Source organism: Anastrepha obliqua, chromosome 2 (genome assembly GCF_027943255.1).
Source record: "Anastrepha obliqua isolate idAnaObli1 chromosome 2, idAnaObli1_1.0, whole genome shotgun sequence".
In the NCBI taxonomy this organism is placed as follows: domain Eukaryota; kingdom Metazoa; phylum Arthropoda; class Insecta; order Diptera; family Tephritidae; genus Anastrepha; species Anastrepha obliqua.
This window is the reverse complement of record NC_072893.1, coordinates 60,890,599-60,918,335: the sequence shown is the minus strand read 5'-3', so window position 1 is coordinate 60,918,335 and position 27,737 is coordinate 60,890,599. Positions and strand designations below refer to the sequence as shown.

The window sequence follows — 27,737 nt, the reverse complement described above, 5'->3', positions numbered from 1 at the left end:
GTTTTGTTATGGCCGAATTCTGACACTTTACCTGTTTTTAGTTTTATTTTTAATCACTAACAGCAATTTTTTGCTTAAATGTTCAAATCAGACCTCTCGTTTACTGGAAAAATGTCTAACGGCTTCAAAGTTTTCAATTTACTATTTATCGGACATATGCGCAATTCGTTTTCGTATGAAATTGTTATCGAAAACGAGCTAACACATGCTGAATTTCACTGTTCCATTTTCGTTTTTGAACATTAAATCGCAGCGATTTGGGATATGCATTAAATCGAATAGCCATTTTTCGCCATTTTAAAATCGCAAAGCACCGGTTACGCGACATAACCAAAAAATTATGGAAATCACTAATCACCTATGATATTTGTTGCTGCAGTTCGAAAACTGCAATTATTTTCAAAAGGATCATCGATTATATTTATATATACATATATATAATTGGCGAGTACACCCTTTTTGGCTATTTGGCCAAGCTCCTCCTTTTCTTGGTGGTGTGCGTTTTGATGTTGTTCCCCAAATGGAGGGACCTACAGTTTCAATCCGACTCCGAATGGCAGATATTTTTTATGAGGAGCTTTTTCAGGGCAGAAATACACTCGGAGGTTTGTCATTGCCTGCCGAGGGGCGACCGCTATTAGAAAACACATCTTCTTAATTTTGGTGTTTCACCGAGACTCAAACCTACGTTCTCTCTGTGAATTCCGACTGGCAGTCACGCACCAACTTATTTGGCTACGGCGATCGCCATCGATTACTCTTTCGAAAAATACGCCCATGGAATCGGCACATAATGTGGAAAGCCCAGCATAACAGTTTTAACAGCTTTCTGTGGGATATATATCAAGACAGTTTGGAAGTATTTAGACGACTTTTAGGTGCCCCTATTATTCTTTCAATGACGTTACGATCTTTTAAATGTTGCAAATTATAAGTTGCGAGTAAAAATGATTCTAAAGAAGAACAAGAGAACAAACCGCTTCATACTGGATAACATGAAAACAAAAGAACCATTGCTTGATATGGGTGCCACGCTTTCCACATTGCTGTTCTATCAATTTTATAATCACATAACCGCAAATATTCATTGTCGAGAGGTTTTAACAATATCACGTGAATCTCACCACAACTCAAACTAATTCGTGTGATTGCAATTTCGGTTTCGGAATGAAATTGTGGGATTTCCGTTACATGCCCGTATGCCTCGCTATCTAAAAACAAATGCACCTTTTCATTTACTGAGACACTGCTAATAAAAAGCGCCATGAATTTTTTACACAACTCACTTCTGCATATGAACACTAATCTAAATGTTTTATTTTTTTTTTTACGCGTTTGCCTCAAATGAGCGATATTGGGTAATTAAAAATTCGTATGTTTTGTTTGGAATTATTTTATTTGTTTTTACGTTTGTGCTTTTTGATTATGACGATTATCCATTTGGATTCTCGTATATATCATAATTTTAAAAAATATAATTACACCAAATCGCGCTGATTACGAATGCATTATTTTATAAGGTTTATCATGAAATAGACACACATTTATACAAATCTTTCCATTATCGTTATTATTTTACTTTGCTCTATTTTTATAGGTATGTATATGAATGCATTCTATTTCTTTCATTCATATTTTAGTTGCTTTCAGAAGTGTTCCTTTGATAAAGTTTCTTTAGCTCAATTTATAGAACAACATCTACAATAATAATACACTCAAATTTAAAAAATATATATAAGCATACATACACATGGCATAGATATCACTACACAACTCGTTAAACATACATACAAGACATTTAAAACATTTATAGCTTAAATATAATTTAACACATAATATAAATTATTATTTTAGACGCATATTCGAATATTCTTAATTAAACATCACTTCACACAACAAAGCCATTAAAACACAGTTTCTTTTTATATTCTTCCACATAATAACATCTAAAATTAAGCTTTTACAATTACTGGAATATACGAGTATTTAAACCATAACAAAAGCATCTTTTCCGCAGAACAAATAGGGAAACTGGTCAATCATCGTCTGCACAATATCTTCTAAATATGGCCGCAATTGCTCAAAATGGCTCATATCCGTGAAGTCAATAGGAATCAATGTTGGCCACCAGCAAATAGCCAAATTTTTACTATCCATGCTATTTAATTTGGAATTCTCGGATACACTGCAATGAAAAATATTTATCAAGATATGTTAATGTCATTTTAATTTAAAGTATAAGTAGTAATATTAAACTTACTGAACGAAGTGTTCGAAAATGTATTTGAGGATCAAAAAATTTATGGGCGGTAATTTCTGTAATAAAGTCTTCAGTAATATCAATCGACAGCTTCTGTCCGTTTTTACTTCCACATTAATTTTGGATGAGCCAATACCTCGTGAGCCTTTACGCAAAACATAACGATATATAAATATGTATTTATTCAATTTAATTAAAATAAGAAAAAAGATAATTGTCACAATTTTTTGTACCTGCAATATCTTCTAGTTCCTTAATAATATCTTTGCTAAATAATGGCGGCAGCCGCTTTGAAAAAAAGTCTTTCAACGCTGTTGCCACTGCATTTACTGGAATATCGAGTACATCAATTACTGTATGTGGATCTGAAAAATAAATGAGGAAAATGTGAAAGCTAAAATTTATGTATGGTATTTATGCTAAATCCAATAAACTGATCGTAGGACAGCCGGTATAAAAAGAGTTGAGGTGGGTATAAAAAACGACCAAATCAAATTTATGAAGTATAAAGCGGCGGCCGCCGCAGCCGACTGGGTTGAAGCGTGATTTCCATTGCATGGTGCATAGGTTCGAGACCACGAAATACCAAATAATAGAAAAAGTTTTTTCTAATAGCGATCGGCACGCATTGACAAAATTCCGAGTGTATTTCTGCCATGAAAAAAAAGCTTTTCTTCAAAAATATTGTATTTACCGTTCGGAGTTGGCTTAAAACTGTAGGTTTCTCCATTTGTGGAGCAAAGAGGTGGTTGGTCTGTCAAACACCCAATAAAGTGTGTAAGCGCAAATTATATATGTATAATGCAAGTCAATAGATAACACAATATGGTTGGTCCATTTGGTAATGATGAATTAAACTATTCTTCTTTAAATTTCCATTACTCGAGGTTAACTGATTTGGGCATCATTACTTTCGAAGTATACCGAAGCCCTCTATAATATTTTGTTAAGTAATTTTTTTATAACAATTGGTCAATAACAACATTTCACACATTCAAGAAATATAAAAAAAAATTTTTAAAAGTAGATGATATAAAAAGTGGCAGCAAATGAAAATTGTTACTTCAAAATTTCCAAGTGCATGTTTGGGTGTCAGCAAAATTAGTTTACTATTGTAAAAGTCACACATACTAGGTTGTTCAATAAGTTTTGCGGTTCGATAAGAGAGGGCGTTGCTACTAGCCTACATTTTTTTTGTTATGTTGGTACACTCTTCATTTCATTCTTTGTTTAAGTATCGACGTGTCAGTATTTCCTGCAGTGGAATAAATCAGGTATCGTGCAGTAATTGATAAATTCTGAATATTATTGTAACTTTTTAGACCAGCTTAAGAAAAAAATTCGTGAAAAGACACAGTTTGCAAAAGAAAAAATCTTTTTCATCAGGGCAATACACTTGTGACAGCAATGGCTAAAATCCATGAATTAAAGTTCGAATTGTTGGAGCATCCACCGTATTCATTAGATTTGGCCCCCAGTGACTTCCATCTGTTGCGAGACCTAAAAAAAATGCATGCGTGGAAAGCGTTTTTCATCAAATGATCATAACAGCTGTGGAAGCGTATTTTGCAGCCCTTCCAGATTCTCACTTCAGGGATAGAATTCATAAAATGTAATCTCGTTGGAACAGGTATATTGATGTTCAGGGAGACTATACTGAATAAAAAACTATATTTCAAATCATAAAACTGTGTGTTTTATCGAATCGCAAAACTATTGAAAAACCTAGTACATACTTTTTAAATTTTTTAACTAAAATACACTTACATCATATGGTTTATTGCTTTTACTTCTAAAACCAAAAATGTTTGTTCCACTTGTAAAGACTACTTATTTCAACTCACCTTCTTCGAATTTTTGGAAAAGTAAATCGACGTGCGCTCGACTTCCTGGCACTCTATAAATACCTTCGGAATCAAGACCTTCTTTTTCAATGAATTCTACACATCTTATAAGAAAAGTAGGAATTTCATCTTTGTCTGAGATTAGTAATTTTCCAAAATGAGATTCAGTATTGTCGGATAATCCTTTTGAAGCTTGTTTTAATTTTCGTTTGTGTTTCTTCTCCTGCTCCTTTTCCTTTTCTTGCAATTTTCGAAGTCTAGCATTGTCTTCCTTCAATCGGCGTTTCTCCGTTTTTTCAAAGTCTTTCAGAGATTTCGGATTTATATTAAGCTCAGACAAATTTTCTGACCCGAACAAATTAATACTTTCAGGAACCATGGAATACTATAAAAATTTAAAACGATTAGAAAGTAACAAACAAGCTAAATAAATATTGTCCTACATCTGGTGATTTATCATTCTTTACAAGCTCATTTGTGCAATGTTCGCCTGGCTTCTCTATAAGAAAATATATTATTTGGTGTAAAAGTAGATATGTGTACAAAAACAAAAATGTCCTTACTAGTATCAGACGCAGTTCTGTGATAATGTTGAGGAATCTCTGGTGGGCTTACGTAGGACCCGAACAGTGGAACTCTCGGTGTTTGTACGGGAATGGCAATCTTCTTTTTCTTGGTTTTTTTATTTGTTGGTGGTTTCTTATTAAGTTTGTAATATGAGCTATTTTGCTGACGCACCTTACGTTCGGTTGAACTTGCACAGCTGTCAGACTCGGTGCAGTCTACAAATAAACCAATTGTAAGGTTAATTTACAATTTTTATTTTCAAAAACGTATCATAATATAACATTATACCTTCATTTTCATAAATCTGCTCGTATTCAGCCAACTCTTCAGAGTCATCTTCGTCACAATCCAATTGAGTATGATTAAAATGGGTATAGCGTTTAGAACATTTATCAGCATCAGAAGCGGGTAGAAAAGAGTCGCCTCCGAAATTCATTTTGGCAACTGCCTCACTAACTAGTTGGAAGTTTTTCATATTTAATTTTCCAGGTTGCTACAATAAAAAAAATTTGTATAATATTACAAAATTTAAAGTGTTGCTTCAGGCTATGGAACAATACGATTGTACTTAGTCCTGCCATAACTTCTGTTACAAGTTAAGTCCGTAATAGATATGAAATTATAATACTTTTTTAATGAAGCTAGTTTTATGATTAAATAGTAAATATAAAAAAATAATTTTCATTCGAAATGGTCAATGTTGAGTGGATTTTGTCTTATGGCCCGGAGTGGAATCTTGCTGGAAGGTCCAACGCTCTCCATTGAAGACTGCTTCCAACTGCTTCATCGTGCCTTCGAAGACATCCTCCTGGTCTTATGCTTTTGCCTCGGTCTTAACCCCTTTTTCGCATAAATAAAGAGATATAACGCCTTTATAATACACTCTCCACCAAACAATTATGGAGGCTGGATGGTGGCTACGCTGAACTCTTGGAACAACATTTTTTGCGTCTTTGGAAGTTTTAGCATAGATTTTGTCGTTTTGCTTATTAAAAACTTGTTCAACAGTAAAAATGTTTTCATCTGAGAAAATAATATTTTAAAAGCCTGCCGAGTCATGATTTTCTGCTTTCTAAGGGAGTTTTTGCGAATTCTTTCTCGAACGGTTTTTATGGATGCACTATCAGTCACTTCAGACATTTGAGAAAAATGATTGATCGTGCGGTAGACAAACATTATATTAATTTAAACGAAATATTAAGTTTTTTCAGCAATTCATAAATCTCACTTGCACTTTTACCACACTTTTGCAATGCAATCACTGCAATACGATTTTCCTTAGCTCCCCACTCCATTGTTAACAAGCGAAATTTGGCACGAAACTGAGTATAATTTATGAGTAGAGAATGCAAAGAACAAAACCAAAAATAACCGAACTTTTTACTGCGAATTTCTTCTCGCCGTATGCTCTGTAAAATTTGTCACAGAATTTACGGCAAGGCTAAGTATTTATATATGAATGTATACTACAATACATACTTTTAATGTTTGACTGGGGCCTTTTGGACGAATCTTATTTAAATTTGAGTCAATATGACGGCGACCGGTAGTATAGGCGTGTGTTGAACCACTAAAGTTATTCCAAATGGAATTTTTATTTAAATTTCTTCTCGGTTCATTTTTATCATCAAGCCACTCTGAAAAAAAGGAAATATAGTAGAGAGGAAATTCAAAAAAAGCTAAATAAAATCATTAAAAATTGAAAAAAAAAATTTATAACTAACAAGAAAATATATATAAATTAACGAAAATATAAGTTTAAATAAACATAGAAAACAAATACATAATTACTTTAGAATAAAACATATTTATAAATTACATTGAATTGTTATAAAACATCACATTTTAGTTGTTAATAAAGAAACGCTCTAATTGCATTGCTTTTTTCTATTACTTGCAAACAAACGTCTACGACAAGGATGGATCTGATTATTATGTGTTGAGTTTTGTGTATTAATTATTTTATTTGTATTCGCGTTCGAGGATGCTAAGGTAGTTAGCGAAACGTTAGACCGGAAAATGAAGAAAACTTTGCTTACGAATACTTCCACTCATTCAGATTTGATGATCAACAGTCATAAACTCATGAATATTGGATTCACTTCTTAAAGCAACTCCTTTCGAAAAAAAACAATGTTGAGGCAACTTTCTTTCTTTTATCGATTCGATGTTTCACTTTCATTTTATTTAAATCTATGATTACAACAACCTTACAGAATAGATAGATAAATATATTTGCGAAAAATTAAATCTTACATACTAGAACAAAAGAGGGATATTATGAATAGTGGGGCGCAGTTCTCGAATGGAAAAGAGATCTTGGCATGGCAAGTAGTCTGTAGATACTATTTAACTCAGTAGAACCGTCGTAATAGGGGCAAAGTTTTGGTAGTTTGATTTGAATGTTTTGACATACCTAAAATAGATAGTAAAAACGTAAAATTTTATGAGGAACATTGAACAATAACTTCGCGACCGGGAACAGAACCACAAATAACATCAAAAACAAACAGCAAGGATTGAAGGCTACGTCTATTGGCAAGGGACCCCAGATGTATTTGCACTGTAGGGTGGTAATGGATCAGAGAAATTAAGAAGTTGCAGAGCGAATCGAATAAAATTTCGTTGTACCCTTTCAATTCTATTTCAATAAGAGGTATACATTGGATTCCAACTTATAATATGAATTATATATATATATATATATATATATAATTGGCGCGTACACCCTTTTTGGGTGTTTGGCCGAGCTCCTCCTCCTCTTGGTGGTGTGCGTCTTGATGTTGTTCCACAAATGGAGGGGCCTACAGTTTCAAGCCGACTCCGAACGGCAGATATTTTTTTTATGAGGAGCTTTTTCAGGGCAGAAATACATTCGAAGGTTTACCATTGCCTGCCGAGGGACGACCACTATTAGAAAAAACTTTTTCTTCATTTTTTGGTCTTTCACCGAGTTTGGAACCTACGTTCTCTCTGAATTCCGAATGGTAGTCACGTACCAACCCATTCGGCTACGGCGGCCGAATGAATGAATTAATAATAATAATAAATTTTTCTAGTATCTTTATCTAGAGTCTTTAAAATCCCTCGTATAGCGCCTCAGAAATGCTAAGTTAGTATAGGTCTTTGGCAATATTTGACTAATATGATTTACGAATATAAAACCATAGCCAAATGTCACGTCAAGATCAGAAAACTCTTTAACTTTATAAAGAACAGCATTATGTTTCTGTAAGCCGCTTTTGACCACTGTCAGAAACCCAATATACTTGTATGTACAAGGTGACCCTAAAAAGCACATTTTCTTTGCTGCCTGCTCCGCCTTTTCACCTTCGTGATGTTGAAGAATGCATCGAATTTTCTTTGTTTTCTTTCAACTGGCATAATCATACTCTGTAACTTCACCAAACACACAAACAAAAATTATTTTTCAAGCTTAATGTCACCTTTAAATCAGCGCATAGTATGACCTGGTGTTGCATAGTCGGTTCTACGTTACCGGAACTACCCAGATTTATATCCGGCCAGCATTCTCCAAACATATATGCGAAATTTTTATGTTGCTACAACAACAATCCGGTGTCCTAGAAAAATTTCAAAAACTTTGTATTGCTTACTACTTTACACATTTGAATTAAAACATAAACACAATCAGCTGTAAGTGTTACGTTCGTCTACTATTTTGGATATTCTGAATAATTGAGTATTCTACAGAAATTTTGTGCTGGACAATTATGTTATTACTATAAAAGTAAACGAACAGAAGTGTACATAAGTATATGAAGAAGCAGTAGCGGTAGATGGAAACAGATACTATTTTGCCCAATGTCAAAATACAAATCAATTCCGTAGTCAGAATGCATTTGCAGAATGTTAATGCATTTCTTCATGGCTTTTATATGATGCTGACAAAGGTAAAATGATTGTATGCCATAAAAATCAAAATAAGCTCAATCGCTTACTGTCTTATTTAGCAATATTTATAAAAATACGACAAATGTTCATCAAAATGCTAAACTTTTTAATCAGATTTAAAAAAAAAATGGATACGCGTTAAATTTTAGTGTATTAAAGTGCAAATTTGAAGTGGTTCCGAATTCTTATTGATTTTTGAAAATTGTTTTCACTGACGGTCTTGCGCATTTCCTCTATATAAAAACAAGTGTGGAGAACTTTGACAACTTGCTTCTTTTATATCAGGCTTCTATTATATCAAGTAATATTTTACGAAAAGAAAGTAAACGAAATTGATGGATTTAACACTAAATTATTCATAGCACCCTCTACATGGAGATGAGGTCTTGATTTGCCTTATACTCGAAACAACTGACTAATCGTGCGAAAAGTGAACAAAGACAGAAAAAATTGTGACGGTAGACAAAATCGGAAATTCGAAAAAACAAGCAGCTTCAAGGAACTCAATTCTCTATGCCTCCTTAAGTAAAAGTAAACACATATTTTTATCTAATGAAATGCTGTTAACAGACATCGCCATGAATTTTTCACATCTCTACTTATCTAAAAAAAATCTTTTTTTTTTGATTATGCCATTCTTGCAGTACAGTCTGTCTAATAGAAGCATGACCGCCATAACTCAGAAACTATTTGGCAAATTTGATTGTAACAACTTGCATTTTATAGGATTATAATGTGTATAATATGCAATACCCTATGATCAGAAAGTACCAAGAATGTTTAATTTAAACGAACCGTGCATGTGGGAACCGGTCCATATTTATTTTATGTGTGTCTTCAGACACACCTCTGTCCTTTTTTAGCCCCATCGGATCATTAGTGTCTGCCTGGCCGGCCGGAAATGTGGGCAAACAATTCTTGGATTTTGCATGATGATAACGCGCCATCGCACCGAGCCCAAATTGTGCTGGATTATTTGACCAAACACCAAGTAAATACCATCGTGCAAGCACCGGATTCACCTGATATGGCCCCGTGCGACTTCTTTTTGTTTCCCAAGTTGCAGTTACCACTCCGTAGAAGGAGATTTCAGTCGATAGAGGAGATCAAAGAGAATGCGACGAATGAGCTAAAGGCCATCCCTTTGTCGGCCTACCAGGGGTGCATGGAGGACTGGGTTAAAAGTTGGCACATGTGTGTTGCTTCAGACGGGTCATACCTTGAAGGAGCTAAAATAAATTTGCCTGAAATTTAACTCTGTTTTGTTTTATTTTAACATTCCTGGTACTTTCAGATCATAGGATATATTCAATAAATTGTATTGTCACCACCATTAGCTATAATGACGCCACATTGGCCTATTTGTGGTGTGCGTCTTGATGTTGTTCCACAAATGCAGGGGCCTACAGTTTGAAGACGACTTCGAACGGCAGATGGTTTTTTATAAAGAGCTTTTCGATGGCAGAAATACACTCGGAGGTTTGCCATTACCTGCTGAGGGACGACCGCTATTAGAAAAACCTTTCTATAATTTGATGCTTCCTGCACGAAGATTCCAACCTGTGCATTTACTTTGTATACATACTTTAATTTAATTAATATAATTTCCGAACAAGGTGTGAAGGTAATCGGCTCTAAATCAGCCAAATGTGCCTTGATAACTGCCCATATGCACATATGTAGGAACACTGCTTCAAAATAATCGTTTTTCATATGTGGAACTCATTTTGTAGAAACAACGTAAGCTTCCTAAATTTCTCACAAAACTAACTAACGCGTATAGCGAAGAGGATACGCCTATTTAACAGATTTTTTTTTAACGGAACTCTAAGTTTGAATTTTGCCGGTCACGCTTCTATTCTTATACAGTGTCTGTATAATAGCGTTTGTACGATTTACGATTTGAAAACAAATGTGTTTTAAAATGTTTGCGGATAACGTCAAGCTACACATATCCCATTACAGCCCGTTGCAAAATTATAAAAGCACCACATATTTGATAATTATTTATTTTTCAATTCCATTTTTTTTTTAATATAGTTCATTCTTGAACAAAGACTAATCGAAGTTTCAAACTTTGTACAAGATTTATAAAAGTTTAAAATTTCAAACCTTTTAATCAGAATAGAAATAATTTGGGTACGCAGCTTTTCCAACTCATTCAATTTTCTCAAAATCCAAATTCTCGTTGATATTTAATAATTTTTTCACGACGGTTTTGCGAATTTTCTCCATTTAAAAAATGTAATGCAAACGTTTTCGCTGTAGAATGAAATATATTTGTATAAAAAATAATAAATTATTAAAATTAATTGGAAAAAAAATTAGTAAAAACTGTTCAATATGTGGTGCCTTTATAATTATTAAGTGAGTGAACTTGACAATCTTCTTGGGCAACTTCAACCAATGGGGGTCCGTCCAATGGACAATATGTATGTATGTGAATTGGTACATATTATGTAAATTCTATTTTATTTATTAAAAGAGTATCTGGTATGTTTGATATATTCGTTCAGGCAAGAATGTATTAAGACAAACAAATTGAAGAACCAAATATCAAAAACAAACGTGTTTTAAACGTGTACGGATGAAAAAAACAACAACTAATTAAAAAACAAGAAACAAAAACAATTCAAAATCATAAACAACCGTTTACTACAATATACAATAAAACAAGCTAAAATCAACCTGCTTCATGTGTGGCCAATGAATCCTTTGATCCACTTACATCAGCTGCTTAATGAAGGCATGAAAAATAATGAGAGCATTAAATTTGCACATCTTTCAAATAAATAAAATAGATTACATGTTATTTCTTCCAAACTAGACTCGGAAGCCGATACGAATTGACTCTTATATGTACACGTTATGAGTTGATGATCAGGTGGAGCAGGCTCTGGAGGAGTTGTTGGAGGTGGGAAAATCTGAAACCCTTAATAGCAATTTAATAGTTTACTAAGTTTTTCTGCATTACTCTTGTATATGATAAATATATGCTAACAAAGGGGAATAAAAACTAAAACAAATTAATTTAATTTAATTGAATTAAGGAATAATCAGAAATCGAGGTACACACACGTAAGATATTTTTTTTTTCAAAAATAACCACAAATCACAAGACAATTAAGCAAATACACCTGTGTTAAAAAAAATTGTAGCGCGACGTATTATAAAGTTTTTACAATTTTTTATTTTGGTTTTTTTTCGTTTTTATAAAAGTATAGTACATAGCAATCGTATAACTTAATGCTCCAAACTTGGTATAAAATTCACAAAAATGGAACCCATTTAAAAAATTTATTATCACAATTTGCCACATGCTATTTTATAGCCCATTTAATTTTAGTACAATAAAGTGTAAATTTTAAGTCGTTAAGAAATCACGTTGATTTTTGACATTTTTTTTTTTTTTTGCATACGATGTTAGGAATTCTCTTCCATATGCAGCACATGTTCAAAAGTCTTTCATATGGAAGAAAATCGGCTAGACCTTAGTGGGACAAAATTTTTCAAAAATCAACGAGAATTTGTAGCCACTTGCAATTTGCACTTATTCATACTATTAAATATGCTACAAAACAGCATACTGAAAAAAGTAGGAAATTTTGGTGCCGTCATTTCGGTGAACAATTTATCTCTGTCTCGGACCAGTGGATTGGCCACCAAGATCATGTGATATCTCAGATTTGGACGTTTATTTATGGAGGTATGTAAAGTCTAAATGCTTTGTAGATAAACCAGCTTCGATTGAGGCATTTGAAGCTAGCATTACTAAAGTTATTCACGAAATACCGACCAAAGTTAGTGTTTACAGATGGTCGAATTTCGGCGTAGTTGCAGTCAACAGCTGAAACGGGGTATCTTTAAAACATAAATATCATGAATGATTCTACACAAAAATAATAAAGATTGCACAATTTGAATTTTATATGTAATACCTATAATGTAATAAATTCTGTCTTACTAAAGCGTTTTCCAATAAGAGGTGTTATTTTGAGAGAAGTGCTATTTTTTAATATGTAAGCAAAAAGTAACAATATAAACAATAAATTGAGTTGCGGCAGGGTGAGCTATTTGGAATCGTAATACAGCTATGAATAGCGTATTTTTATTACTTTAAACGCCGCTAATAATATCGAGTTCAGAAAATGACAAGTGGCTCACAATTTTTCGTTGCTATTTATGTTGAGTTTAGAGCCTTCATTAGTTTTTTCTCATCAAAAGAAATTAATTTCTGTAGTTGCAGTCGATGAGAAGAGAGGATTAAAAAGAAGAAAAATCATATTTCAAGACCAAATTGCTTGGGAAAGTATACAAAGATCTGTGTTATGTGGTGTTTTTAGAACCACTTTGTAAGAGGCAAACCACCGTTACCGACAACAAGAATACAAACAGATTTCTTAATTGGAATGCATCGTAAACCGGTCATAGCGTACCACTTATTTGGAGAAAACACTGATGATAACTTATTTGCATCAATGGTATACATTACGTAAAACAGCACTCTTTTCTTACAAAACTGTAAGAAATGATTTGAATACTGATTTGAATAAGAAACGAAAAAAATATTTTTTTCGAGAAATTCACAAATTGCACAAAAAATTTTTCAGGGGATTGTTAAAAATTAGTGTTATTTAAATTACTTAGGAAATTTGAACATTTCCAGTGTAGTGAAATATCCTTTAAAAAAAGTCCACATAACAGCGTTTATATCCGATTTCAAATAGTTTATTGAAATGTTTGAAAAATAAAAATTATGTTCAATTAAATTTGGATAAAATATTGGTGCGAAATATTAAGAAATACAGAAAATTAAGCAAAGTATTTTATTCTAACATCTTAGGATACACTATAATATATAATATAAGTACCCAACTCAAATCCCGAAGTAAACCGGACCATGAACAAGATTTTTAGAAACGGCTAAAAAATAATATATGTATACTTTATGCATTTTGAATATGAACCAAATCGGACCATGAATACGACTTTTACAAATATCTATACTCCAGCGCTACCTAGCGGGTCCATTTTTTGGAAATATTTGCTTTCATATAAAAGGTATGTCTTTTGAATATGAGTAAAATCGGACTTTAAATACGATTTTTATAAATATATCGACTCCAACATTTCAACAAAACCAGTTCACTGTTTTAGAGTCCATAGGAAGCAGACATGCATTATTCGAAAAACTCCATTTAGCGATATCTCAAAAGCTTGATCAGCACGCTTTGGGTTAAATAAAAAAGGTGATCGGAAATTCAAAAAGTGTTTCTAGGTGTGTACTTGTAGGATTATATCGACAATCCATTTTCATAGCATTCTATTTTTTTAAGTACATACAATTTTTAATGATCTGTGATTTGTGGTGCACTTTCATTTATAAATATTTGAAATATATGTTTTAAAAATCACTTACTTTGATGATGGTGTTTCGGCTTTTCGTTGTCGTCGTAAATTTCATCTAGAGATATATCTCTTTCCTCTGTGATTGTTAGAAGAAAAATACAAGTTTGATCAATTACGGTGAAACTCAATCGAAAAGTATGATTATACATGTGCATTAGGGTGCATAATTCTCCAAAAAATAAATACTGTTTTTTCCATCGGGGTTATAAAACTTATTATATTTAAGGAATCCGCCAAAATATTTCCGAAACACATTAAAATTTATGTGAGTTGGACTGAGTTAAAGTATCTTCAAAAATCGAGCTTTTTGTAAATAAAACTAGTTTTAAAAACATTTTTCCCAAAAAATCACTTCAAATAATAGAAGAAGAGTTACAACTTAAAAGATCTGCTTAAAAATGTTTAAAAATTTTACCAACAGAATCAAAATGATATTTGCAAAACGAAAAAATTGGAATGAGAATATGTTAATTTTATGATAAACTAAATAAGACTAAATAGGTGAAACATTTTTTTCATTTCCTTACAATAAATTGAATACAAAAAAAATTAATTTAAAATTACAATTTAGTGTCGTTACTAGTCGGAATATCGGGCGGGGGGTCAAGATTTAACTGACTTATTTCAGCTTTCCTTAAACCTATTTAAAAAAAAATCAAAAAATCTCATTATTTTGTTTCCGTTGATAAAATTTAAGTTTATTAGAATAAAATAAGTTTTATAATTGAGGTGGAAAAACCGCAATTCTTTTTTAACGAACCACCCTAATGTGTATAAATTACATTATATAGGCAATTTCACATAATTTACTTGTGATTTAATACTCGCATATTCATATAGGAATTTGCCTATAATTTGAAAAGAGTAAAAGGCATTGGGTGTGAGTCAGAAAATGGTATTCGCTTGCCCAAATTTGATGACCAACTAGTGAATGCAAAGTAATATTTATATATATTGGATAGTCGAAAAAGTCTTTTCGTATTTCTAATCAAACTTCAACTAATTTTATATTTATAATGAACTTTATTAAACCAAATATGTAGGTACCATTTTGGTCGACCACCTTTTGCCATTTTTCTTCTAGAGACATTATTCCATCAGTGTAAAACTTTTGTGGTTTCTCGGCGAAAAACTGCGACAAGTAATTTTCACAGGCTTCTCTTGAAGCCAACTTGACTCCATTAAGGGAGTTCTGCATTGACCGAAACAAATGGTAGTCCGATGGTGGAAGTTCAGGGCTATATGGTGGATGCATCAAAACTTCCCAGCCAAGCTCCCCTAGTTTTTGCCGAGTCATCAAAGATGTGTGTGGCCTAGCGTTGCCCTGATGGAAGACGACGCCCTTTCTGCTGATCAGTTCTGGCCGTTTTTTTTCGATTGCTTGCTTCAATCTCATCAGTTGTTGACAGTAAAATGTAGAATCAATCGTTCGAGCAGGCTGGAGCAGCTCATAGTGGATGATTCCTTTCCAATCCCACCAAACACACAGCATAACCTTTCGAGACGTCAATCCTGGCTTTGCGACCATTTGTTGAGCTTCACCACCCTTGCACCATGATCTTTTTCGCGCATTATTGTCGTATTTGATCCACTTTTCGTCTTTTGTTACCATTCGCTTCAGAAATGGTTCGATTTCATTTCGTTTCAGCAAAGAATCGCAGATGTTAATTCGGTCCATTAAATTTTTCACAAACAATTCATGTGGTACCCAAACATCGAGCTTCTTTTTGTAACCAGCCTTTTTTAAATGGTTCAAATCCTTTTGATGATGAATGTTTAGTGCCGTGGCGATGTCATGGCAGCTTATGTGACGGTCCTGGTCAATCTTTTCCATAATTTCATCGACTACCCAATATTATTTATGTTTATATTAATAAGTATCTCAAGATGCTACAGTAGGATTTATGGGATCAACCGAAATTATATCTTAATGGACCTTAAAATTATCAAACTTTTCACGAAAATCCGCATGCCTTAAACTGATTTCAACAACCAATATACCTTTGTTAATTTGATATTTTTTAGGGTGGGTCAACAACAGATTTTATTAATGCTGTAATGACTTTTGCTTTATTAGAAAGAGTAAACCTTCATTATAGCTTCATTCAAATGGCTGGTCCGACTGACCCTGCAGTAGTCCATTCTATTAACCCAAGTTTTTCGAGGGTTCGGCGCCTGTTCAAGCAATAGCGCAAACAGAATAGTTTTCGAATGCCTTATTTCTATGCCGCCGTCGGCATAACAATCAAAATTGAATGACCCCACAACAAAATCTAACAATGTCAAACCGTAGTTCTCTGGTTAGCGTAACTACAGAGAAGAAATTGCGATTCATCTGAAAAGATGTTCAGCTTTAACAAAATCGCTTTAATTGGGGTTAGCCAACGCCCATAAATATAAGTATCGCAAATGCGTCGACTTTAAAAATCGAATAAGCGTGATCTTTGTATTAGAATTAAATCAACATTGAACAATAGAATCATAACCAATGAAGTACATAAGCGATTAATCTCGTCGATAAAATTCTCTCTAGGATAACATTTCAAAGACAAGATATTGTGTACATATGTAATTCACCTATCCAAAAGCACAATAAACGTAAAGCACATGCAACAGTTAACACCGTTATATATACCGATGGCTAATTGAAGAAAGTTTGACTTTCAAGACAATTCGGTTTACAAACACAAAGTGATGGGGTCACAATATAATTTCACGGTTGTTATGGAAATAGTTTAGATATTTCATTGAAGTGATTTTCTCGGGGAAAACATTATTGTGTCAGAAAATAAATTAATTTTATATACTATAATAAAGATAGAGGTCAAACAACTCAGGATCTATGAATTCCAAATTTATTCTATAAATAAATAATTTTAATGAGTCACTAACTGTCTTTGTGCACTTCATATGATATATCAGTACTGTTGGTATTTTATTTTTTTGAATACTCATTTCCACACCCTTTAGAGGTTGAACCCGTGTGCGCCCATGTTTTTCAATTTAAGTTATATAAGTATTTTTAAGAGCTGTTTTTGAAGAGCTTATTGTGTATTTTATTAATGAGTAAGAACCAAATGGTCGAGACAACCGCCATTTAATTAAAAAAAATAAAGTGGGTGAACAATCAAAAAGCAGTTTTCGAAAATTAGGTAGTTAGGTAGGTAGGTCAGGTTATTGGCAGCTACCTTACACACTTAGACTTGTCGTAGGTCATTGTGATACCACTGGAATTTCTGGAATGGGATCCCTCTTAAGCCAACCTGTGGTTTTTATAAACGAGCTGAACTTCGTTAGTTTAAGATGCGCTATATCCGCTTCATCTGTTAAAAATGTACTAACAATCGTGTAAAGCCTTCTTCCAGCTAATCCTTGACACTCACAAAGGAGGTGTCTAATAGTTTCCTCCTCTTCTGTATTATAGCAGCTTCTACAATAATCGCAGTATGGAACTCCCATCCTTGTAGCTGGTTACCTATTAGACAATGACCGGTTAGTACACCTATCAAAGTCGGTTCGGCCATGTCAATTTGCTTAACTCATATGTTGTTAGGTTTTGCCATTTTGAATTTATTAATTTAATAGTTTCTCTATCAGTAATTTACAAGTTTATAGCATCCTATGCCTCTCTGAATAAATGACGGCATACCTGGTGCATAATACTCTTTGTGTTTCCCGCTCTAAAATATACTAGTGATCGGGTAGGCGGAATTATTGTTTTATCTCCAGTTTTTCTGAGTAGATCCCTCCACCTACTTTATTATCTAATTTTGAGCCATCTGTATAGATAGATTTTTTTTTCATTTTCATCTTCAATAAGGCCGTTATACCAATCTTCTTTCGAAGGAAACATTGTGGCAAAGGATTTATTTAAATTAATGCCCTTGATATTACAAAATTATGTTTTACATGGAAGGAGGTCTTCTCTAATATGGTCGAATGACCTTTATGGGTCGGTCTGAATGAGTTTATTTCCTTGAATCTAAGAGCTGATTTGGCAGTTATTTGCTTACCAAATAGTTCGCTTGGTAGTTAGTTCAGCATAATATTTAATGCATCTATAGGTGTAGTTCTAAGGGGTCTAAGGGCTCCACAAAAATAAAGGCTTTGTATATGATTCATAGTCTTTTTGATGTACCTCCTATTTAAAGCCGTCCACCATACTAATACGCCGTAAGTTAAGATTGGTCTTACCATTGCTGTGTACATCCAATGAACAATGTAAGCGGAGAGGCCCCAAGTTGATCCTATTAATCTTTTACAGGAGTAAAGTGCTATAGTGGCCTTTCTTACTCTATCTACGAAAGTTAACCTGCAATCACTTTTTGGTAGATTCAGGAAGGACATTACATGTATAATGTAAGTCCGCTTGTAATTAATTTCCGAAAATTTGCATTTTGGCACACTTCCTGAAAGTAATATCCCTGCCAATTCAAATGAATGAAGAAATATCCATAAAAAATGTAACGCGCGTAAGGAAGATTAAACTAACAGTCTTGCCAGAATGAGCCCATTGTGTCATTTGCGCAAACGAATTCGACTGACTTCTCGTACAAAACACAATGAGATGTCACAATGAAATTATAGCCGTATGCAAATCAACTATTCCGTATTATATATTGCCTACATCGTGGTTGTGCCAAACTTGCCGTATGGCGACTCTTCCTATACAAATACACACAATCAGTTCGGCTATCAGTCAAATGCGGTGCCGCAACGGATGCATTGACCCATTCGGGCAGGGCCTTTAAATTTCCATGGTGGATTTAGTTTGTGTTATTTGATCCTGTATTTGAAGAAGTTTTATACTGTCGGTAATTTTCGGCTTTACTATTCAAGATTCAATAACTAAAAACTCTATTGCTAATATTAAAGAACTGCTAATATTAAAGAACATATTCGATTTTGATCAATTTCATAGCGGTTTTTTACTTCTCCTATAAAACTTAAAAGTCGAAGTTGGGAACTTTGTGCCCTTTGGTAACGGTATACTCTATATCTATACTCGTATGTATGCAAGTTTCCTTGAGAAATTTCACAAATAACTGAAAAACGAGATATATGGTTAGAAGTTAGTATCAAAAAAAAAGATGAGCAAGGGTTTCAATAATTGGATTGCTACATACGGACAGTTTTAAACTAGTGCTGAAAAACTGGACCTTAAAGTGCTTGCGTAAACACGGTTGGGCATTTTGAATTGAATTTGAATAATTGGTTAAAATGCCCGTGAACGAAGATCGTGAAGTTATAAAGGATTATTCTAATTGCACTCAGTAACTTAATTAAGAATACACACCAATTATCTCTGTTGGGTATGCCAGGAATAATTAAATTATTTCGTCAAGGTTGTAATCCTTATTTTTATATGAATACTATTTATAGCTATAAGCTAATGAATGCTTACCATTTAACGAATTCAATGATCGTGTTGGGAGCATTTCGTAGTTCTCACTTCCAGATCCATCCGTACCCATGGTGCTAGACAACATATAACTCTCATGACGAGGCGGTGGCCGGGGCAGTTGGTTAACTGAATTTTCCAAAGTACCTTCTCCAGAATCCAAAGTTATTGACTCCTCCACATGCAAATTCTCTACTTCATACTTATTTTCCCAAACATTTTTCAAAAAGGGCGTATAGAAAGCGACTAAACAGACAAATCATTAATTAGATTATATAAGAGGTGGTATCTAATCTCATATACTTACACTTGACATATTGATCAGCAGAGAATGTCATAAAATTTCCCTTGCATCTATCAGCCAAAGAATTTCCTTCTGTTATTAGAAATTGACAAATTTCACTGCTGAAAAATGCATTTGCGCCTCCACTTTCAGTTACTGCGATTATTTGTAATGGAATGTTGGAATTTTGTACGGCTAAAACACTGGAAAACATATACAATCATATATTACTGATAGTCGTTATGAAACTGAATTTCTTCGTTTTTAATTCACAATTTTATTGTAGAAATTATGCAAAACGTATTTGAACTCAAATTAATTAAGGGGTTATGCGTAGTCAGAGTTTTCAAAAAATTGGATTTTTTTCTTTATTTTCTTAAAGTAGGTATAGTATATATATAATACCTTAAAAATATTGCGTGAACATTTGAAGTGAATCTGACAAATACTTTTCGAGTTATTCAACAATTAACAAAGAGCGCTCGGGCGCTTTAAATGCGATTTTCTCAAACCTATGTTCTTTGAACTGATGATCACTGTAACTTAAAAACCGCTTGGTAGATTTCAATCAAATTTATACTGCTTTTGAAAAACATAAAAAACTCGTGATTGATCAAAGGACTTTTTTTGAAATTTCGATTTTTTTAAACAATTGTCGGTTTTTTTCTCGAAAATCTGAAAAAATATTTCCTGAGGCCGCCATATTGTTAATTCTGAAAAAAGCTTCGATCAGACACAATTAAACTAATTTCTCTTGTCCGATTGACAATAACAAGTCACCGCAAGGAACTTCTGGAGAACCGGCTCCACAAAACAGCGATAAATTTCACAATTATTAATTTTTTTTTTTTTCAAATTGACTAGCAAAAAAATTAATGAAAATCATCATTTTTTTCGGGCCTCTGACTACCCCTAACCCCTTAAGTTAATTACAATAAAATTATGTTGCCAAGCTTAAACGGTTTTTGTGTAAGTTTTCTACTTTGGTATTCAGTTCGAAATATTTTAGCTTGATATTTAATTTTTTTTTAATTATATAGCATGTATTTCTATTTCTTTATTTACATATATATAATAAAGTGTGCGCGATTAGGAAGAAAAAATTACCTTAAATTAGCAAATGAAGATCTACGTTTTCCAGAATAGAAATAAATATACCCATGAATTAGTTCTTCGCGGTACTGATTAATACCATGATAAGATGATAGGATAAATTCAATTCGCTTTTTTGAGTCTCCTATGAATACGTCAATTAAAATTGAATGCTCTGACGATTTGCAAGTTGTTGATTCAGCTATTAGTGGGTTCACAATGTTTTCAATGTCATACTGATCGCCACAAAACATACAAACAAGTATTCGTAGATCGATGTGATTGGTGGAATATGAATCAAAATTTTTCATTTCAGATAATCGCAAAGAAAGTATAACTATATTAAGAATTTCGTAAACATATTTTTGTTGATTTTGTTGATGATCAATAAAATCGCAGTGCAGCATTTCAGACAATCGTAATCCTTCATTACGCAGGTACTCAACTTCGTTCTCCTTCAAATCTTGAGGTTGATACACCAAAACTATGGGCAAGTTTTCAAACTTGTCCTCTAATTCCAAATTGCACAGTAAAGTACGTTCTAGGTTATCTTTAAGTGTTTCAAACGACTGCTGATTTGAGTACACACAAATTAAACCTATAAAAATATGTTAATTCATTAATAAAGAACAATAGCACAAACAATAATTTTCAAACCTACCACTCGAATGAACATCAATTGACTTAAATGCTTCCATATCTCCATTAGCAATGCGATAATTTAAGTAATATGTTTGGTTCTCATACACATATTCTCCCTTGGATCCTGTGCACATGCGAATATCATTGAGTAAATCACTTGCCAGGTGCTCTGACCCGACTATTAATAAATTCAATGTCCTATCGGAGTTCGCCGATTTCCAATTAGTAGAATTCTTTTGATTAGGTGATTTATCTACCAAACATTCGTCTACTAAACTATCAACACAATTATGAAAGAAGGGGCAATGCTCGCGTATGGGGCAGTGAATGAAGCCCAAATGTTGGAATAGGATTACTCGTCTCTCCTGGTCAAGCCTATCTAATATCTTATACCTAAAAATCAAACAAAAACAAAATATTTTTATTCATATTTACGTGTAGTGTTACAATAAGTGTTTTGCAATGTCATGTTCATTTACGAGTATAATACTTAAATATGTATGTAGGTATGATGACATATTAGCAAATTAAATTTTAAGCAAAGTACAAATTTTCGCTTTTTCGTAAGAACGGAAGAGCTACTTAGTGCACTTACTGTATATCATGGTTTACAAAATATGCAAGTGCAAAAAACGAATTTCATGGAAGGCAATATGGTGGGTGAGATACGTTTATAATAATTAAACTACCTTTCATCTTCAGTCACAATACTTCTTGTTTCGAGCATACCATTTCACACTTCTGATTTGACACTTTGGACACACGTCTTCACCTACAGCGATTTTTTTTTTACAACCCATCTACGATTTTATATTAAGTGAGACTAAAGTACGCTTCCGTTTATTGGATCAGGTTTTTGCACAAAAAAATTCTAATTTTTTCAATTTTTCAAAAAATGGCTTAGCACACAACCATTAAATTCTCAACAATTGCTTGCACTTTAAGCGTGGAGCCTTCTCTTTTGAATGCAGTACTCTCGCTTACGGAAACAAACCTGTTGTTGCTGCTACAACAACTGTTCCCATGACAGTCGGTTCTACGTAACCGGAATGACCCGGATTTATATCCGGCCAAGAGCTGTCACCTCAGTAGTATTCCCCATGCATCTAAGGGGAATGATTCTACAGCTACAACCACAACAATAATAACGGAAACAAACCAGTGTAATATAGCCTTTCCTTTCACTGGAAGGGTATCAAGGGTATTGATAGAGCATCGATCTTTTTTGAAATTTCACATTATACTTGGAGAATCATCTACTGCACGAGCTCTACTGCAGTATTTTTGAGTGGTTTAAGCTGTTCAAGATGACCAAGATGTTTAGGCATTCCCATGGCAGCCTACATATCCAGAATCGACCCCGACATACCAAACACATGTCCGGCATGTGAAGGTACCCCGCACGACACTAACCACCTCTTCACATGCCCTCTCAAACCGACTCATCTAACCCCCCTCTCCCTTTGGACCCAACCTGTCGAAACAGCATGTTTCCTGGGCCTACCCTTAGATGAGCTAGACGAAGACGAACGATGATATGCCTACACTGACAGGGCTACCTATGCTGTTAACAACAACAACAACAACACTAACCACCTCTTCACATACCCCCTTAAACCGACTCATCTAACCCCCCTCTCCCTCTGGACCCAACCTGTCGAAACAGCATGTTTCCTGAGCCTACCCCTAGATGAGCTAGACGAAGACGAACGATGATATGCCTACACTGACAGGGCTACCTATGCTGTTAACAACAACAACAACCAAGATGTTTAGGATTATCCACACCTGTGTCATTGGTCCAAGTTAAAAACTGACATTCACAGAATTTTGCACATTAACTGGGTTCTTAAAGGTCAATCTATACTCAATTTTACTTCCTTCTTGTTTCGCTCTGGCCGTTACATCAATCAAGAAAAAGAATAAGCAAACAGTCTGTAAGTTACCATTCTTGAATACGACATAGCCACCTATCGCGCCTATTGAAGCTCTTAAATTACGCAAATCTCAATTCTTTTAATCCGCGCATGTCAAATATTAGCGACTGATACGTTCAATTCAGTTCAAACTAATGCAATGTGCATAACCTTTTGAATAATATTGTGGAAAATTATGGCTTTTCACAATTATATTCATTTTTGTCATATTAATATTTTCTGAATTAATAAAAGGAATGAATTTACTATTGACCATGAATTTGCAACACTTATATCGTGAATAATAACCATACAATTTGTATTAACTTAAAACTTTATTGTCGGAATTTACCTGGAATCATCCTGTATAAGATCTGTTATAGCTCGAACATCTTCTTGAGTTATAATGTCCACATTTTTAAACTGCTGAAAAAATTGGGCGTTTTCCAACAAAAGTTCAATGAAGTTTTGCTTACTTTTCTCAATTATTTCGTCTTGATGAATATCATAAATTTGTTGACAGTCATGTTCGGATAAAGCTTCGAAACACTCGCGTCCCATAAAAAGCACTCGAACCTCCGACAACTGCTTACCCGGTGTTACAAAGCCAGACTCTTCCAACAATAGTTTAAACTGGTGTTTCCATCTAACAATTTCAACGTAAATATATATTTTATACATATATATTTATTGATTACCAAATTTGAGGTAGTATTTATGTTTTTATATATTTATACTTTAAGCAAATTTTCAAATCTAATCACCAATTTTTAGCCATTCTCTACTTTTAAATTACATTATGACATTTACCCGCGACGACTTAGCAAAGATTTCTTATATTAGCAGATGCTAAATAATAAAAAGTTTAATTTTTTTTACAAAAAGTTCTTGATGTTAACAAGTTAAACTAGAATTAATTAATATAAATTTATTTATTATTTTATATATTATATATATTATTTTTTGATTTATTTCAAAAAAAGCTCCGAGTCTTAAGGGGATAATTCAAAAAAATACCCCACTCAACTGAAATTAATGATAAGAAAATAATTTAAAGTATAACAATTCCAGAACTAAATAAAATCCCGATTCATTCCCCACTACTTAAGTGTTTTCCACTACCGAAAAGTGAAGCGAATCGAAATTGATTCCAATGCGAAAGTGGATTAAAGAAATATCACAAAATTAGTCTCCAATCTATTAAGGTTAATGTGAAAAGAATAAAAAATTATAAGCCATTTAATTTAACCTTGACCATTTTAGATTGAGCGATAGTAAAAATGTTGTGATTACAAATGATTTCGAAAGTATCATATTTTTATTAGTATTTATTTGAAAATATAAAATGAACTCACCCTATTTTCTTTTTATCTTGCTGTACCGCATTTACGTAATTTCTGAATATTGTTTCTGCTTCTGGAGTGTCCAATACATCAAATGGAATGCGTACTTCATCCTCGGCTTCTTCCATAGCATCTAATTCAGTCCATGATGCTATAGGGCATTCGAAAAAATATTGTTCGAAGTCAGGGTGGTTTCGCAAAATGCCTTTGGCATTTACCCATATATTTTCATCAACAGTTCCTAAGGTGCTAATGTCGGGCAAAAGATACTCTAAGGTATTGGCAAATTTATCTATATACTGATTCAGTTTTTTATTTAAGTGGTCATCCCGTAACTTTTTCATATGACGTCTGAAAAGCTTCAGACCAGCTTCTACTCCAAAAATATTCAAAAATTCGGTCCATTCTCTATACTGGGCTAATATTTTGGAGCCTTGTGACCAAAACACTTGATAATCAATTATTTGATTGCGAATGAGTCTCGTTACAGCTTCAGTTCGTGTGTCTAACAGCTCCTTGCGTGATTTTGCAGCCTCGTGATATGAGGTAATTTTGATACGACTTTTTACTTTTTCTATCGTTTGAGCAAGGAGTATAAATGCTAAGTCTATATTTATAGATTCATGCGATGATGTTTCTACCAACTGCACCAAACCCTTATATTCCTTGCGTTGGCATATTTTTTCTGCTTCTCGTATATATATTTCATTGGCGTCGTCGTTCTTTGTTGTCACGAGCACAAGTGGTTTCTTATTTTTAAGAATATTTGTTATGACATTGTGGACAAATTCAACTTGCTTCTCAACCGGCCGATTAGGCACTGGACTAACATCAAAAACTATGATGAAACCATCTATACTAAGACGACCTTCGGGCATAACTTTCTGTTCGTATTCCTTCTCTATGCCCAATTGGTTTTTGCATATATACATAAGTTTTTCTGCCGAAAATACTTTCGTGGCTACACACCGTTTATAATATGGTTCCATTTTCCCAACTTTAAAGGGTTGGAATGTTGAGTCGTCCATGAATTCTGTCTGCTCAATTATTTGGAAATTATACTCCACTCCATCTTCAGTGGTTTTTCGTACATCTCCCCAGTATAAGAAATGATCATTATTAACAATTCTTCCACTGAAATCGCTCTATAAATATATATGTATATGTATAATTTCAATTTTTGGAATTTTTATGTTTTCACTTTATTAGCCTACCTGACTCAACACTGATATGTGATCAATAAAGTAATCATCAGCCATCGGGCGAATAAACCTGTTGCATAGACAAGATTTTCCAACACCAACTTGACCCCGATCTTTTTCAGTCCCTGAGAGACCTATTACAGATACATTTATCTGCTTCATGCTTTACCTGTTAAAAATAAAACATCAAAAAGAAAAAGAAATAAATATATAAAAATACATAAGTAAAATCATATGAGTAAGCCAAGTGGCTACCATTTGATTTTCCCCCGAACTCAAACAAAAAAGCACCAAATGAAAGAAAAAAATTGTGTAACAAAGGCCGCCTTGACAGCCGCAGAGGTGGCGTTAGGTGCCTTTCAAAATCTCGTGTTGGTGGAGGACAAGTTTCACCGAACTTATTTTTCCTTTCCCATTTTTTTAACACAAAATCTATACCGAATTGTTTCAGTAAGCATTATTTAAATTGATTCGATACATATTGACATTCATATATTCATACAATCCAATATTTAATCTTACTAATAGGTTCTGAAATACTAACGTATTTCTGGCCGATGACTATTGAAGTCTTAGACCACATTCAAATCCTGTGGCGAATATATTCTGAGGAATAATCGATTCCATTCGCCGAACTTTATTCTATATCAAATCGTAAATCGGTCCAGCCATATTCGAAGCAAGTGAGGGTGACATTCGCAGTCTATGAAGTGGGCATGAATGAAAATATAAATACGACATCAATTCGCCGGTAATATTACGAAACACCCTCCATAAGTTTTTTGGGGATGATGTCAAACTGTAGAAATGAGTGCCTAGGGAACATTAAAAAACTTAAAACAAATTAAATGCTTTGGCAATATTTTTGTAACTCGCACTGGACAAGAACTGTCCATCCGATCGATCCATGGAACTTAAAATGAAAGCATTATGAGTTTGTCCCTGTGGACTATTTGCATTCAAAAATTAAATATTTTAATAAATCTCCATAGTACAACATTCGTGTATTAAATTCAATATTTAGAATAGTTGCCACATTTCCACCTATATCAGAATAGCATTTCGCGCAGATGCTTTATCTGCTTTGATTTAGGGTTAGTCAGATACATTTCCAAACTAAGGACACTGTTACGAGGTATCTTGACGTTACAGTCTCAATATAAGCATTTCGCAAATGTGCACCAACAGATGCAGTTGACTTAAATGTTCGAAGTCACATACATACATACAACAATATTTAAACACCAAGTTGATTGTGCATCCATTGTGTGTATTACGTTCATCAATTAAGTGGCTTAATACCTACACAAATAATTTACATATGTTCGTATATATGTATATACATATATGAATTGAATCCTCGAAACAGCTATGGAAAAAGAGGTATGCTACAGGTAAAAATATTAAGAGTACATACAGACGAGACTTTATATGACCACGACAGGATAGCTTTTTCCTTTAAATGAACCATGCACATTTTTTACAAACCCGTTCTTGCGCACAAGTAACATAAGTAATGCAAATCCAGACACCATTTTTTCAGTACTTAATCTGGTTAACATCCACTATTTTTCCGCCTACTTACTAAAAGAAATTTACTATTTGAAGCTTTCAATAATTATAGCCAAATATATGTATATAATTGAATGCTTACACTTATTATAAATTAAATTGCACTATTTAAGACTTGCACACTTTGGGCAAAGTCGTGTACATAAAAGTGTCTGACACGGCCACTTTTGCGATGAAGAATCTTATAGTCACAAATAGGTTTTAATAAAGTTTTGTTAAACTTTATAAAACCCTCTGCTTATTTAAAACTCAATTTACAGCATTACAGAATTTTTCACTTCATCACTTTTA

At 33.5% G+C, this 27,737-nt stretch overlaps 1 protein-coding gene across 3 annotated transcripts; it reads right to left on the bottom strand.

Moving 5' to 3' along the window:
* Positions 1–1,377: 1,377 nt before the first annotated feature.
* Positions 1,378–27,737, bottom strand: LOC129237140 (rho GTPase-activating protein 190). 3 transcript variants are annotated; one of them, XM_054871627.1, is made up of 19 exons: positions 27,529–27,737; positions 25,887–26,043; positions 24,685–25,817; positions 23,682–23,975; positions 21,433–21,806; positions 20,787–21,369; positions 19,704–19,882; positions 19,400–19,642; positions 14,006–14,071; positions 11,393–11,518; positions 11,275–11,319; positions 6,151–6,308; positions 4,960–5,164; positions 4,668–4,886; positions 4,548–4,603; positions 4,105–4,489; positions 2,494–2,625; positions 2,261–2,405; positions 1,378–2,185 (listed from the first exon to the last, which is right to left on the bottom strand). In XM_054871627.1, exons 2-19 carry the CDS (start codon positions 26,034–26,036, stop codon positions 1,987–1,989), a joined length of 4,692 nt encoding a protein of 1,563 aa, XP_054727602.1. In that variant the 5' UTR covers positions 26,037–26,043; positions 27,529–27,737; the 3' UTR covers positions 1,378–1,986. The 3 variants fall into 3 exon arrangements, with proteins under 3 accessions (XP_054727602.1, XP_054727603.1, XP_054727604.1); XM_054871628.1 differs by lacking the exons at positions 11,275–11,319; positions 11,393–11,518; XM_054871629.1 differs by lacking the exons at positions 11,275–11,319; positions 11,393–11,518; positions 14,006–14,071.